The 13608-nt window shown below is 37.8% G+C and overlaps 1 protein-coding gene across 1 annotated transcript in view; it reads right to left on the reverse strand.

Annotated features, from left to right (window-relative positions):
* Positions 1–3598, reverse strand: part of LOC118741994 — a 5234-nt gene extending 1636 nt beyond the window's left edge. Inside the window, exons 1-3 of the mRNA XM_036473959.1 lie at positions 3517–3598; positions 3041–3412; positions 2704–2946 (exon numbers count right to left, since the gene is read on the reverse strand). Of these exons, the coding sequence (XP_036329852.1) occupies positions 2704–2946; positions 3041–3412; positions 3517–3586 (685 nt within the window). The 5' untranslated portion in view covers positions 3587–3598. The remainder of the gene's footprint in view (positions 1–2703; positions 2947–3040; positions 3413–3516) is intronic.
* Positions 3599–13608: the final 10010 nt, after the last annotated feature.

Below are 13608 nucleotides of genomic sequence, written 5' to 3' on the forward strand. Positions count from 1 at the left end.
AAAAAAAAGAGGAGTCAGAAAGCGTCCAAACACAAGCGTCATTATAACCAACTGAAGCCAGATAACCTGCGAACTATTTAGGCGGAGAAAAAATTAGTAGGCCTCAAGCTTCCAATGCTTATAAGAGTCAACTTAGGACTAAGAACTAATTGCAAGAATTCACGTCGATATGAAGATATACCACCCTAACGCAGTTTTGCGCAGTATCGAAGACCTTACAGAAAGCGAGTCAGTCTGAGCCTTGCCGTTTATTGTCGAGTAACAAAATGTTGTTCTCTTAGCTTTGTTCACAAGAACGCTTCAAAACCAAAACGGAAATGAGAATAAAACTGTTGAGAACGTTCTCAATGGAAATTATATGAGAACAAAACCCTATGGAACGTTCCCGAAGAGAACAAAATAATTTCGGGAAATTTTCTAAGAGAACGAAATGGGAACGGAATGTTTTGGCAAAGAACAAAAGTCTAAGGAATTTTCTCTCGAAGCACATAGCCTGTTCCCGTACTTCACGATATGCATGATTTGCAGCTTGTTCAGGAACAGCTGTTTTCGCTTTTAATAAACCTTATGTGAACGTGGCGTACGGGAACGACTTTGGACTAAATCCTGCAAATCGTAGACATTCTGGAACGCACTAACAATTAGGCAACTTAAGTCTCAGGAACTTTCTGACAGAGAACGAAACGGAAAGAAATCTTCTCAGAACTATTCGCGAAGAAAGGAAGCGAAAACAAAATTTTTCTCATAGCATTCCGTTAGTTTAAAATGTTTGAATATCAAAATTCAAAAGAAAATAAAGTCAACGAAAGACGTAAGACACGAAATTTTCGTGCACAAAAAATTAAAAGTTGTTCCATAAATGGAAAGTTTACCCTAACGATAAACGATCTGGAAATTGAAATGATCCAACATTCCTCTAGCTTAGAATTAACAATCGTGGTTCTCACTGAAACAATTTCTCATCCCAAGACGCAGATGCCCTTTTGCCCCTCTCATTCTTAACGGAAAGTTCTCAAAACGTTTGTTCTCGTTTTTTATTTTCTAGCAGAACGTTCCCCAGACTTTTGTTCTTACTTGATCCTCCTTGAAAACGTTATCGATACTTTTGTTCTCATTGGAAACGTTCCCGAAAGTTCTAATACTGTTCTTCTTGGTACGTTGCCAAGAGTTTTGTTCGCATTTTGTTCTTTACGGAAATATTCCCGAACCTTTTGTTCTCATTTTGTTCCCGTTCAAACTGCTCTCAATACTTTTGTTCTCATTTGGCTCTTTGCGGGGGTGTACTTGGGCTATTACAATGTGATCTTTGTGATATCAATAAGCATTGATGGGAACGATAACGGTAAGGGAACTTAGCCTAGAGGAAAAAATTCCGAAGAGGAATATGTCAGACCCAGCGAGTTCTTCATGGCTAGTTAAAAAGTTCGATTCAAGATGCTAAGTATACAGCCTCGCAAGAGCTGGGCAACTTAAGACAGTGATTCCACCTCGATATTTAGTCGCGAGGCGTGAATTTTCAGCGGTCATTATATCGTCAAAACAGCCACCATAATTGAGAGATACGAAGAGTTTGTGAGCGTAAGTAGATCCCTTGACCGCATCTCTAGGGGTTAAACCTGCACATACCCTAGCTGCCGACCCGTGTAGTAGCGGCTGCATAAGTCCTTATTTTCGCCCAGTACTCTCAATCTGACAAGAGGTCAATCGTCTGGCTTTCCTGGTTGCAAATCGATGGCTGAGTGGAAGATCGACCTGTCTCGGTAGCCAGTTCAAAAACGCCCTATCTCAGAAAAATTTTCTACATCGTTCTATCTCAGAAAACTTTTCAAGAACGCCCTACTCCAGAATTTGATTGAAAAACATCCTACCTCAGAATTTGGTTGAATAACGCCCTATCTCAGCTGCCGATTCGAAAACGCCCTGTCTCAGCTTATTTTCAATGTATGTATTTTCGTTTGAGATAGGGCGTTTTTGAACCGAATTCTGAGATAGGGCGTTCTTCAACCAAATTCTGAAATAGAGAGTTTTTCAATAAAATTCTGAAACAGGTTGTTTTTCAATAAAATTCTGAAGTAGGGCGTTCTTGAAAAGTTTTCTGAGATAGGGCGTCTTCGAACCGACTGCCGCGATAGGTCGATCTTCCACTCAGCCATCGAAATGAGAGCGGTTTGGTTAAACGTTTCTATTTTTAACGTCTCGAAGGCAGAAATATAAATGGCGCTGGAAGTCATTATAATGAACCTTTTAGTTTCTTATTCCATGCTATTCTGAAAATCATCTATTCTGAAATGTTTGTAGAACCCATTTTCCAGGAAATTACAATTTATATGAAAGGGTGCGAGTCTCAAGAAGAACCATTCCTTCAAGTGTAACAAAGCTTCACGTCAGACCAACGAAAGGTGATAGGCCTATGAATCCCTATGCAGCCCCTTTTTTGGCGATAATATCTACCAGTTCATTGTCCACGACTCCATTGTGCTCCGGTTCCCAAATGAGATAAGTCGGGTTCTTGGATGCAGTGAGTATGTCTTAAAGACAGAGTTAACTTGCCCTATGTTAGTGAAAAGAAGCTCATAGGCACTTTTGGAGCCATCTTAAATGTGGCTAGTCTTCAGGGGATTCGTTCTGTAATAACTTAATATAGTAGTACATTCGGTTAATTCCTCAAACCCGGTTGTCATTATCGCAAAGCAGAGTACTTACCCGTTATTCGCGGCAGCTCAAATGAGCCCAAATTCCGCGCAACATAATTCGACAATTGCGCACCCAGCGAGAAACCTATGACATGCATATCGGTAGTACCCATTTCTAGAATGCGCTCCACAAGCTGTGCCACACAGGCGCCCACATGTTTGGTATTATGGACGGCACTCAAATAACAGGGGCCTGGCGCCAATATAGCCCAATCCACATAGATAATATTGTATTCATCACGCATTAAGTATTCTAAAACGTTGAGAGAGAGAAAGTGAGGGAGAGAGAGAGAGAGAAATCACAAATTAGTTAAAAATTACGAGTAGTAAGAGTTGAAGCTGCTCACCTTGCCGCATGCGCTGCAGTGTACCCATAAACATATCCGCATTGTAACCATGTATGATGATCTTTGTCTGATAACGTGGATTAAAATTCGAATTTGTTATGTTCGACTTGTCCAGCGTTTCATCGATGTGCAAACATTGCCGATCTACAGGATTACGACGCGTATACAAGTAGAAGCGTATATCCTTATCGGGACACTTGCGTTCGATAACCCAACGACAGGGACCGATTACTATATCGCGTGCTGAGGCTTCGGTTGTTGTTGTTTGTGGCAGTTGTGTGGTTGTCGTTGTTGTGGCGTCGATGCCGAACGGATATGGTTGGCCATAATTGAATATTGATTTGGCTTGTGTATAAGGTAGTACGAGAATGACTGCGTGGGGAATAATTAAGATACACATGTTAAGTATTTAGAAGCACTGATTGTTAGTAGAGCTAAGTTATGCATCTATAAGTTGCATATGTTTAAGATTTTACCTATAATCCATAAGATCCTTGATAGGTTTGAAAGCCTCGTTGTATATTTCTGCGTTGATGTTTTGTACATTTTTTTGCTACACTACTTATTTTTTTTTAAATTAGTATCACAATGACTTCATTTAAAATTATTTCTATTCACTTTGTGCTCCATGTACTATAACACTATATTCATTTTGCATCCATTGATTAAGCGCAAACTTCTGCGTAACTATCGCTTTTGGAACCAATATGTATGTAGAAATATTTGTTAACTTCCAATATTATTTCCTAGTTCAATTAGGTCATTGAGATGTTCCTAACTATTTGTGCCGCTTTTTAAGATTCTTAACGAGGTTTTCTCATCTGAAACTAGTTTTAAAATACACCTTATAACCGTAAGTTTCTCAGAATTCATAGAACGTATAATCCAATCCGTTTTACGTACATCATCTAAACTTATTAAATACTCTATGGCAATGCGACCCAAAAGAGGTGTAGTATCTTTATAGTAAAGCTCTAGTAGTTCATTTCCACCAAACCTTAATTGCAGTTTATGCCGCTTGGAAAAAAGGAGATTACCACTCGAAGGGGGGTAATTGCTCATATTAAGTGTAAGCAAACGGAAGTAAAAAAGCGAAAAGTAAGAAATAAACCATGCTGATCACCCCACGCTAGAATATTGGAGCTTACTAAGCTCTTAACTGCAGTTAAGTTTGTGGTGGAAATAGGCTATAAGGCTTGAAGTATTATTGTAGGTGTTGTTTCTCTAAAACACCTGGGGGTTAATATTTATCTGCCAGAAACCCTAACTAGGGTATACATACATCAGACCGCACGAAAACGAAGAGTCCGCTGTACGCCCCTTAGTCGAAAGAATTTTTGCCAGGCGATTTCGAAAGTATTTTTTTTTTGTCATATCTTTGGCATTTACAGTCGAATCTGAAAGCATGATATATTATACAATTAAAAGATAGTAGGCAAGATAGTTTGAAAAAATTGTTCATTCTGGCATGCAAGTCTTACAAAAAAAAGCCCCCTTTCCAACTTCATGGTGAAGAGTTTTCTCTTTTAACAGAAAGTACTTGAGCAAGTTCCAAATGGAGATGTATATACATATATCATTTTGCTCGCACTGCTCCAACAGTCGCAATCGTCGAGTGAGCAAAGCACAAGCGTGTCATTCAAGAAATCCGAGGTTGGAATCCTCGGCCAGCAAAATTCTTTTAAATTATTATTTTATATTAAATTTTCCTTTAATTTTTGTTGTTTTAAAAATAAAAATATATTTTTAATTTAATTTAATTTTTAGAAAAAAACTTTTTCTTTCTTTAAATTTTTCTTTTTAAATTTAATTTTAAGATTTTATTATTTTGAAGAGAATTTTTTTTAATTGCATTTAATTTTTGGGAAATAATTTTCTTTTCTCCTTTTTTTAATAATTTTTTTTTAGTTTTTAAATTTTATTGTTTTAAAAAGAAAAATATATTTTTTAATGTCATTTAATTTTTAGGAACTTATTTTATTTAATTTTGTCATATATTGTTTTAAAATTTAATGATTTTATTTAATTTAATTTTTAAAAATTAAATATTATTGTTTTAAAATTTTTTTTAGTTTTTAAAAATTTTTTTAAGTTTCATTTAATTTTTAGGAACTTATTTTATTTAATTTTTTTTTCATTTAATTCTTTCTTTTTTAATTTCAAGAATATAATGTTTTAAAAATTAATTATTTTATTTTATTTAATTTTTAGGAAACATTGGCCCGTAGTTATAGTCAAAATAAAGTCGACTCTAAAGTTAAAAGCAGCTTTTTGACATAACTTTCAATGGGATATCTGTCAAAAAAAGCTTATTTTTACTTTAGAGTCGACTTTATTTTGACTATAACTACGGGCCTTTGTATTTTCAAAATCTAGAAACATATTTTTTTTTAATTCAATTAAATTTTTAGGTACTTATTTAATTTTTTCCTTGTTTTTATTTAAATTTGTTTTTCTTTTTTTAATTAAATTTTCTTTAGTAAACCTTTAAATATTGACGTATTTATGTATGGCTCCAAAGTTAACTCTGTGTCAGGATCTTAGGCCCATATGAAAGTTAACCATGACAAGCTTTATTTCTCTCTTTGAGAATATGTACCCGAGCTATGTAGAATATGTAAGCCCAAGCTCATAGACTTCGTTAACGGAGAGGTGGTACTTAGGTGTATGCAGTGAAATCCAAGGTGTACGCAAGGCATTGCCAACACTTTAACTACATTTAAAATCTGGACTCTGTATAGTTGTTCCTTGAATCCACTTCTGGTTTCTTCGGTCATCGATATCTCCAAAACTTATGCCACGTACATTCAATGTCAGACAGTCATCTGCTTCGACTGAACATAAGGGACTGGCCTTTTTTTGTGCTAAAAAGAACTGACTTTAAACAGTTATAGTCATACCTAACAACCCTGATTACCTTTCCTGCCTTGAAGAGGATGACATAGCAGGACACTTTTTGTGCCTCAGTTCCACTTTAGTTATGTAAATATGGGAGAACACCTTAGCTCTTTGATGCCCGATAATCTTTTATGGTTTGTTCATAAACCAGGTTAGGCAGGGTTAGCTTGGCCGATCGACAAGATCTCACTTATGTACACTGGTTACTCGCTCCTATGGCTGCCAAGAGAACTTGTTGTTTTAATTTTAACGTATTTTTTTGAGAGCTGCAACGAACTGCTAGTTCTTTCGTCCGCAATATCCGCTAGCGAGGAGACGACGCAACGACAAGGTAGCTAAATCCCGAACTAATAAAAGGCTGGAAATGGCTTGTTACAATAACCCGTAAGTATAAATTTTTGCTCGGTTACACTTTTGCTAAGTGCTTGACCGAGCTTCTCCTCCAATTTGTGATGTGCTTCTTGATGTTATAAAGCAAATGGAGGCACCTACAATTTTACGCGTCACCTCCGAACGGCAAATGGTTTTTATGGGAAGCTTTTTCAAGGCAGAAACACACTCGGAGATTCGCCATTGCACACCGATGGGCAACCGGTGTTAGAAAAAAAGGTGTGTGCGCCAGGTAATTTGGAAATTTGATGTGTACACTTTAAACTATTTCGGGGAAAAATCAGGACTATTTCAGGATAATTTCGTGACTAGTTTCGGTCTACCCCGAATTTGATCCCAAACTGAGTCTCAAAATTGTCCTGAAGTGGTTCTGAAAAAAATCGTGAACTTGCCCCGAAAGGATCTAGAACAAGTCTTGAAATGCTCCTGAAATGGTCCCTTACTAGACCCAAAATGATCCCGAACTTGACCGGATATAATCCTAAAATAGTCCTGAACCAGTCCCGAAATAGTCCTGAACTACGGTAAAATAGTCAAGAACTAGTTCCGAAATGATCCTGAAATATTTCTGAATAGGTCGGGAAACAATCCCGAAATGATAACGAACTAGTCCCGAAACGGTTCTGAATAGGCACTGAAACGGGGGAAAAATCCCTAAGCCCAAAGTGGACCTAAAATAGTCATGAACTAGCCCCGAAATGGTGCTGAACTAGTCCCAAAATGATTTCAAACGAGGGCTGAAATGTTCCTAAAAAGTCCTGAACAAAACTCGAAATGGTCCCGAACCAGTGCCAAAGTGCTCCTCAAATAATTGTGAACTAGTCCTGAAATAGTACAGAACAGGTTCCGAAATGATCCCGAACTGGTCCTAAACTAGGCGCGAGCAAGATAAAAAAAGGGCCCAGAACAAGTCAAGAAATTTTGACTTGCACCACCTCTATCACTTATCTACAGCGGCTTGTCTCCAACTCGCCTTTAAAAATGCTTGGCACTCGTGCTTATGGGGTGGCCAACTCTGTTCTAAAAGCTTCTTCGGTTAATCTACTGATGGGCGTATATACATGCAAAGTATTAAGCATCTTTGAAGACAGATTACGATATTCAATACATCGCAACGATATGACATACTACCTAGGGCCCTTATCAGGGATAAAGTAGACCTGAATTAACCTTGCAAAACGTCCAGCTTTCGTATAAGACTGACAAATGATGCCCGGACTCCGGACTAGTAAGTTCAAATTAAAATTCAATTAGCCACGCATAATCGTTCTTGGCGGATTTTAAAGATACGTTTTGCAAAGTAACTCGTTTTTGTCAGCATTTCAGTAAATTTGATGACCCATTTAATGGGCTTACAAGTCGAGAACTGCTTTGTGTTTTTGCAAAATGCTTAATGCTACCAATGTTTGACGCATAGCATTGCAAAAATTAAGCTACCAAAACTCGAAATGCATATTGGATTTTTTGCAACCAAATTTGGTATTTTTTTTTTCTTATGCAATTGAATTGTAAACGGAAACTTAACCAAAGAGACACAGTGAAATTTTCGCTCGCCGTTGAGCAGGCAACGCACGCACCAGTCGCACAGTGGTCGAAAATCCCAATAACGCATTGTTACCGATCCGGATAAATTTCACTTTACCGTGTTTAAAGTGCGTTACTGTCGAGATATTTTAAAGGACAGATGTTTCCGTGCATTAGTTTCGAGCAGGTAGCCGCTCAAAGTTGAACGTTCAGCCGAATGCGCGTGACGCTGCAGTATTGCCTCGCGCGTGCACCCGAAAGTTTTTGTTTATAAGAAGAGTACATCTTTTCCGGGCCCGATGGATTTTCATCGCGATGGTAAGTGAAGTATTTATATACTAACTTTGAATGATAATTTTGATATTGGCACCTGTCAGCGACGTCCAAACGAAAGCGTTCTTCTTCTCTTTTGTGTCATAAAAATTTCAATATTCAATGGAAAATTAGTTTATGAGTTGAACCGAGTTGAGCTTAGAGCCTTAGTGTTTCGGAATCGGAAAAGTGTCTAGAATAAAATAGCGTTGAAATCAGCTGCGGATTCTTGCGGATTTGCCTTTTAGAACGATTTTTGTGTGACGCGCGCGCGTGCCGTTTCCCGAGCTCGGCCGGCGGCGCGGTGGGAGACCGGCATACGGATACGGAGAATGAGGGGATCCGTAATTCTCATTGTGTGAAAGTTCTGAGAATACAAATCCCTGTTTTGAATGAATCCTTTTCTGCTTCTATATGTAGGGTGATCATTTCGACCTTCTCGACGTTTATTTCTCTGACAAAGCAATAATCAATGTAGGGATCGTTCATTTCAGTGTATGGCACGATTACGATTCCTGGAGCGCCGTGATCTTATGACTGATTTTTGCAGAACTCAACTAATTGAACACTTGTACAAGAATATAAAAAAAATGGTAACTCGCTTCGTTTTCAAGATACAGCGAGTTAAAGTTGGTCAATTATGACAGATCAGCTGTTTTTCATCGCATTGATACGATAATTATAATCACTCAAATTCCACTATTAAATACTAGTTTTTTCCAGTAAACCAAATAAAATGCTTAGTTTTTAAGATTCAAAGGCAAAAAAAGGGAAGGCATTATCTTCCGAGGCGCTTGCATTGTTGAGTTATGAGAAAAGCGAGAACCATGATACTGATAGCGATAACGAGACCCAAAGCGAACACGATAGTAGTAGTTCTGAGAACGATAGCGATGACTAGAGTGCGATGTGGCATTTTGTAAACAAAAAAATGTTCATAAATAAAACATTTTTTATTTTCCCCACGTGTTATTCCCGTTATTTATGGAGTTGACCTCAAACATGTAGTGAATACTAAATTATATAGCTTTTCTGTGGCCGCCATTTGGATTTTTGAAAAATGGACATCATTTTCGAGTTCAGCGACCTCGAAAATGTGTGTATCAGTTGATTTCGACTCGAAACACGATGTTTTTATGACAGTTGGCCGTCATTTTGTAGCCGCCATTTTGATTTTTGAAAAATAGACATCAATTTCGAGTTCAGCGACCTCGAAAACGTATGTATCAGTTGATTTCGACTCGAAACACGATTTTTTCATGACAGTTGGCCGCCATTTTGTGGCCGCCATTTTGTGGCCGCCATTTTGAATTTCGAAAAACGAACATCATTTTCGAATTCAGCGACCCCGAAAACTTTCAGGTCTGTATATTTCAACAACTTTAATATACGTTCAGTAGTTTTGGTGCGTTATTTGGGATTTTCGACCACTGTGAGTCGCCAGGTAAGCGCGCGACTTGCTATAGGCTACTTGTAATTTTGTCCAACTGCATTTTTTGTGTTCATTCACAAACGGTATGGTCGGTTGAAACACGCGCATGCGTAAGTGAGAGTTTTTTTTTTTCGTGGCAACGATTGACTGATACGTATAACCTTTTTGATTGTAAAAACAACAGCAATAAAATGGTAAACGTTAATTTGTATCGTCATAGCGCGAACGTGCGTGTTTCTCATGTCAAAAGAAAAAAAAAAGTTTAAGCCGGCGGTGCTGGTAAATTTCTTGTATCGAACGTGCCAAAATTGTTTCTTTCTTTCTTATTTGCGTTTTAGACTGCTTATGCTGTAATTTGTATTGAGATGGCAGATCAGCTTTGTCTGACAATTAGAAATGTAAAACACGTTGCGATTGGCTGAATACCCCGACGCATGAAATAAGGACAGAAGAAATTGCCAATTACCAGAAAATATTAATTACAACTCAAAGCACAAATTTTCGTATTTCGCATTTATCTTAATTGGATGGTTAAAGATCAGTGCGTTTCGATACACAATAATTTTTATTTGGCTTTCACTTTAATTGTTATTTTATGTCAAACCCTTGTTCTCTTATCGCGTTTATGGAATATTTGCGGCCGCTTATTGTGGTTGTCAAATAAAGTGCACACTACAGTAGGCTAAACTATTCGCATTTCGCCTGCCATTCGAACTTATTTTAATACCAATCTCTTAACTACGAGAGAAAGGTTCATCTGCAGCATTGCCTTAGGCAATTAAAAGAAAAGAAATTACCGATGATCATGGGCATGCTTAGTGGAGAATTGCGAATGTATGCGCTACATATTGGCGTTCCCATAATGAACCAAAATCTCTCTACTATCTTTGAGAAGCGGCCATCCGAGAAGCAGTTCGAAGGCGTCTGATTTAGGTCCAGTTCTGCGATTCGACAGTAAGGACTTCGAATAGTCTATGAATCGTTGTTGTCTAGCTCAAATAAAGGTAGGCCCCGGAAACTACATAAATGAAGGCCACAGGCATGAATAACTACGCCGTGGTTGAATTTGGTTAAGTAGGAGCCTAGGCTGCGACAGTATCCAGATCTGAATTGCGACAGAGCTACGTGGGCATCCCCAGGCAGCAGATGAAGGTTTTCGTTTGAGATGGATGGTGATTGAACTCTGATAACGGTATTCAGGTTAAGTGGTTGTGCGATATATGCCTGGAACTCGTTAGCAGAGATCAGTTCTGACGTGTCTAGGAGGTGGTTTAGCTGCTAACAGCTGCTAGTTCGGGTGTTAGCAACCGAGCAGAAACTGCGTGTCGCAAACGAAATGACGTTCCCTATAAGGGATAGGTATTTTCCTTGACTCCAAACATACGTGGATGTGCAACGTAGAGGAAAGAGCAAAGGTGGCACCTCTGAATGATATTCACGGTATGCACACAACAGTTATCCGACCGATGTTAATTTATGGAGAGCTGGTATGGTGAAAAACTCTGGCGAAAGGGCAGATAAGGCAATCGTATCACCTGTCTGATAATTGTCAGGGAACGTCGCTATATTCGTTGACATTCGGCCGGCATTGAAAACGTTAGCCTGCAAGGTGGTGAGTCGAAAGTAGTTCGGAAATGTCGCGTACTGCTGGCTTCATTGAGTCAAGTGAAAACCTCCATCTGCTGCGTGGCTGGCTATAGCAATAGTGAAGAGAACGAAATAGCCGACGAAATGGCTAAACACGGCTCGAAAATGCAGATTAGCGAAGCGGATAACTCTACTGCCACCGGAATCAACGAGTGATTCTACATAGGAATTGGAAGTGGCATCCGGTGTATGTACAAAAAAAAAAAGCTTGCGATGCAGTGATATTACTTCTATGCACCGTTAGGTGGAGTGGATACTTAATGTAGCGCTCATATATAGTCAGAATGTCCTACATGCCTTGGAATACAGTACAGCTCCTCAAAAATGATCTAAGAAGGTAAGATGAGATTAATCGCCGTAACTGGACACTGTAAAATTCAAAAAAAAAACACGATACAACTTTGGTTGGATGAATCAGACGAGAAGAAATATTAAACCGTGTATTTTGCTGAATTAGTGTGTATTAGTACAACAGCAGCAGCAGAGATTATACGCTTCATAACGGAATCCATTAGCCATGTCGATAACCATCTCCCCACTTTTGACTCAAATATTATTTCAGTATTTTTAATTGGTAGCTCTTATCATTTCCGCAGTTCTGAGAATTTTTCAGAAATTTTATTTTATTTATGGAGCACATATTTTTTTATTATTTAACCAATACATAATTTATGTATGTACTTGTACTTCGCTATTAACACTTGACGTTCTAGCACACTATTCGTTCTATAAATATGTATATTTTTTTTGTATAGCTTTACATATTTACACACTCACTCAATTATATTATTTTCTTTGTTTTGTTTTCCTTTCCTTTGCTTTACATAATCGCCTGCATACTCAAGCCGCGCAAACTAATCATTTAATGCACTTTTGTATTGTGTAATTTATGACTTTCTAATTTAAAAATCGATAATAAATGAAATAATTTAACACTTCTTTGTTGTTGTTGTAGTTTTAATATGCACGATACGGCGCGATATGTACTTGTATGTAAGTGCATTTACCGTATTCCCTGTCACACAGAACCGTTAACTTCCGTTGCTCACAATCAACTAACACTTGAGTTTATTTTGGCTTTTAGTATCGCCGTTGTAGGCTCTCCTCCATTCAGTGGCCAGCAGCCACAAAATTGTAAACAATATTTTGTTTGTGTTTTGTTGTTGTTTAAATTTAGTATTTCTTGTGTGTAACTGCGAAATTTTGTTCCAATTATTTTAGTTAGCTACATTTGTTTGCTTTCGCTCTCTGTTAAGTGAGAACGAAATGCGCTAAAAAACAAACCCCACACGTCCGTTCTCCTTCTAACAGCTGTGGATTTGGTACTATAATTAATGCTCGCGTAGTTTGATGAACTAAAATGATGGGTAAAAGTCTTTTATTTTGCGAAATTTCCCTATTAAATTAATTATATACCGCCAGAAAGCCACTAAAAATAGGAAATTTAATATTAAAAATTTTAATCAGATCATAGCTAAAAATATTAAAGATTTTTTATTAGCCGGGGGTTACTATGAAAAAATGGTTAAATAAATAATTGGGTATTATTAGAGGGAATCTCCTAAAGAGAAACAAAGATTTTCGATCGAAAAATATGGATTTTAAAGAATTCTATACCATTTCTACAAAAAATGTTTTTTCCCCATATGAAAGAAATGGAAAACTTTGAGCACTCTCAAAATTTATTTTTATTTCAAAATAAAAAAAAAATTCGATCTACTTTTGTCGGTATAGAACAGTCCTCGGAGGTGGCGGCATTCAAATTCCGACTTTACTCTTTTTTGGACCACTCTACTGATGATGCTTTGAAAAGGCGGGAAAGAACTTTTAAAGCACCATTCCTCATAGTTGGAAGAGGGTCAAGGCCTGATTCTGTACAAAATCGCTTTTAAAGCACCATTCCTCATAGTTGGAAGAGGGTCAAGGCCAGATTCTGTACAAAATCGGAGGTAGGTCATTCGCGCTGAAAGAGCTAGAAAGGGTTCTAGACATTTTCATAAGATCGTTACTAAGAGGACCTTAAATATCAATTGTTCGGCACTGTTAACAGAAACTGCTCTCCATGAAGTCGTAGGCTCTATACGTACTTTTGTTTATTATTTGAACTTGTATTACGGCCTAGAAGATCATTTCTATCTCGATGATAACCTCTCTAACTTTGAAATCTCAAGATACCGCAAGCTTCCATCGATAATACAAAAGTATCTTATTGGACGATGAATTAGAATGCGCTAGTTTTGGTCTAGTCAAAGTCATCTGTCTCTTCTAAACAACCCAAATCAGAGCATGTGGAAACGCCGTCGGTTATGACCGGACCCACGAAAGTGAATGCCGAGCCTACTTCCAACATTTTGTCGGCAACAGT

This window comes from Rhagoletis pomonella, unplaced genomic scaffold (genome assembly GCF_013731165.1).
Source record: "Rhagoletis pomonella isolate Grant_MI unplaced genomic scaffold, Rhpom_1.0 Rhpom_scaffold_00006, whole genome shotgun sequence".
Taxonomy (NCBI): Eukaryota; Metazoa; Arthropoda; class Insecta; order Diptera; family Tephritidae; genus Rhagoletis; species Rhagoletis pomonella.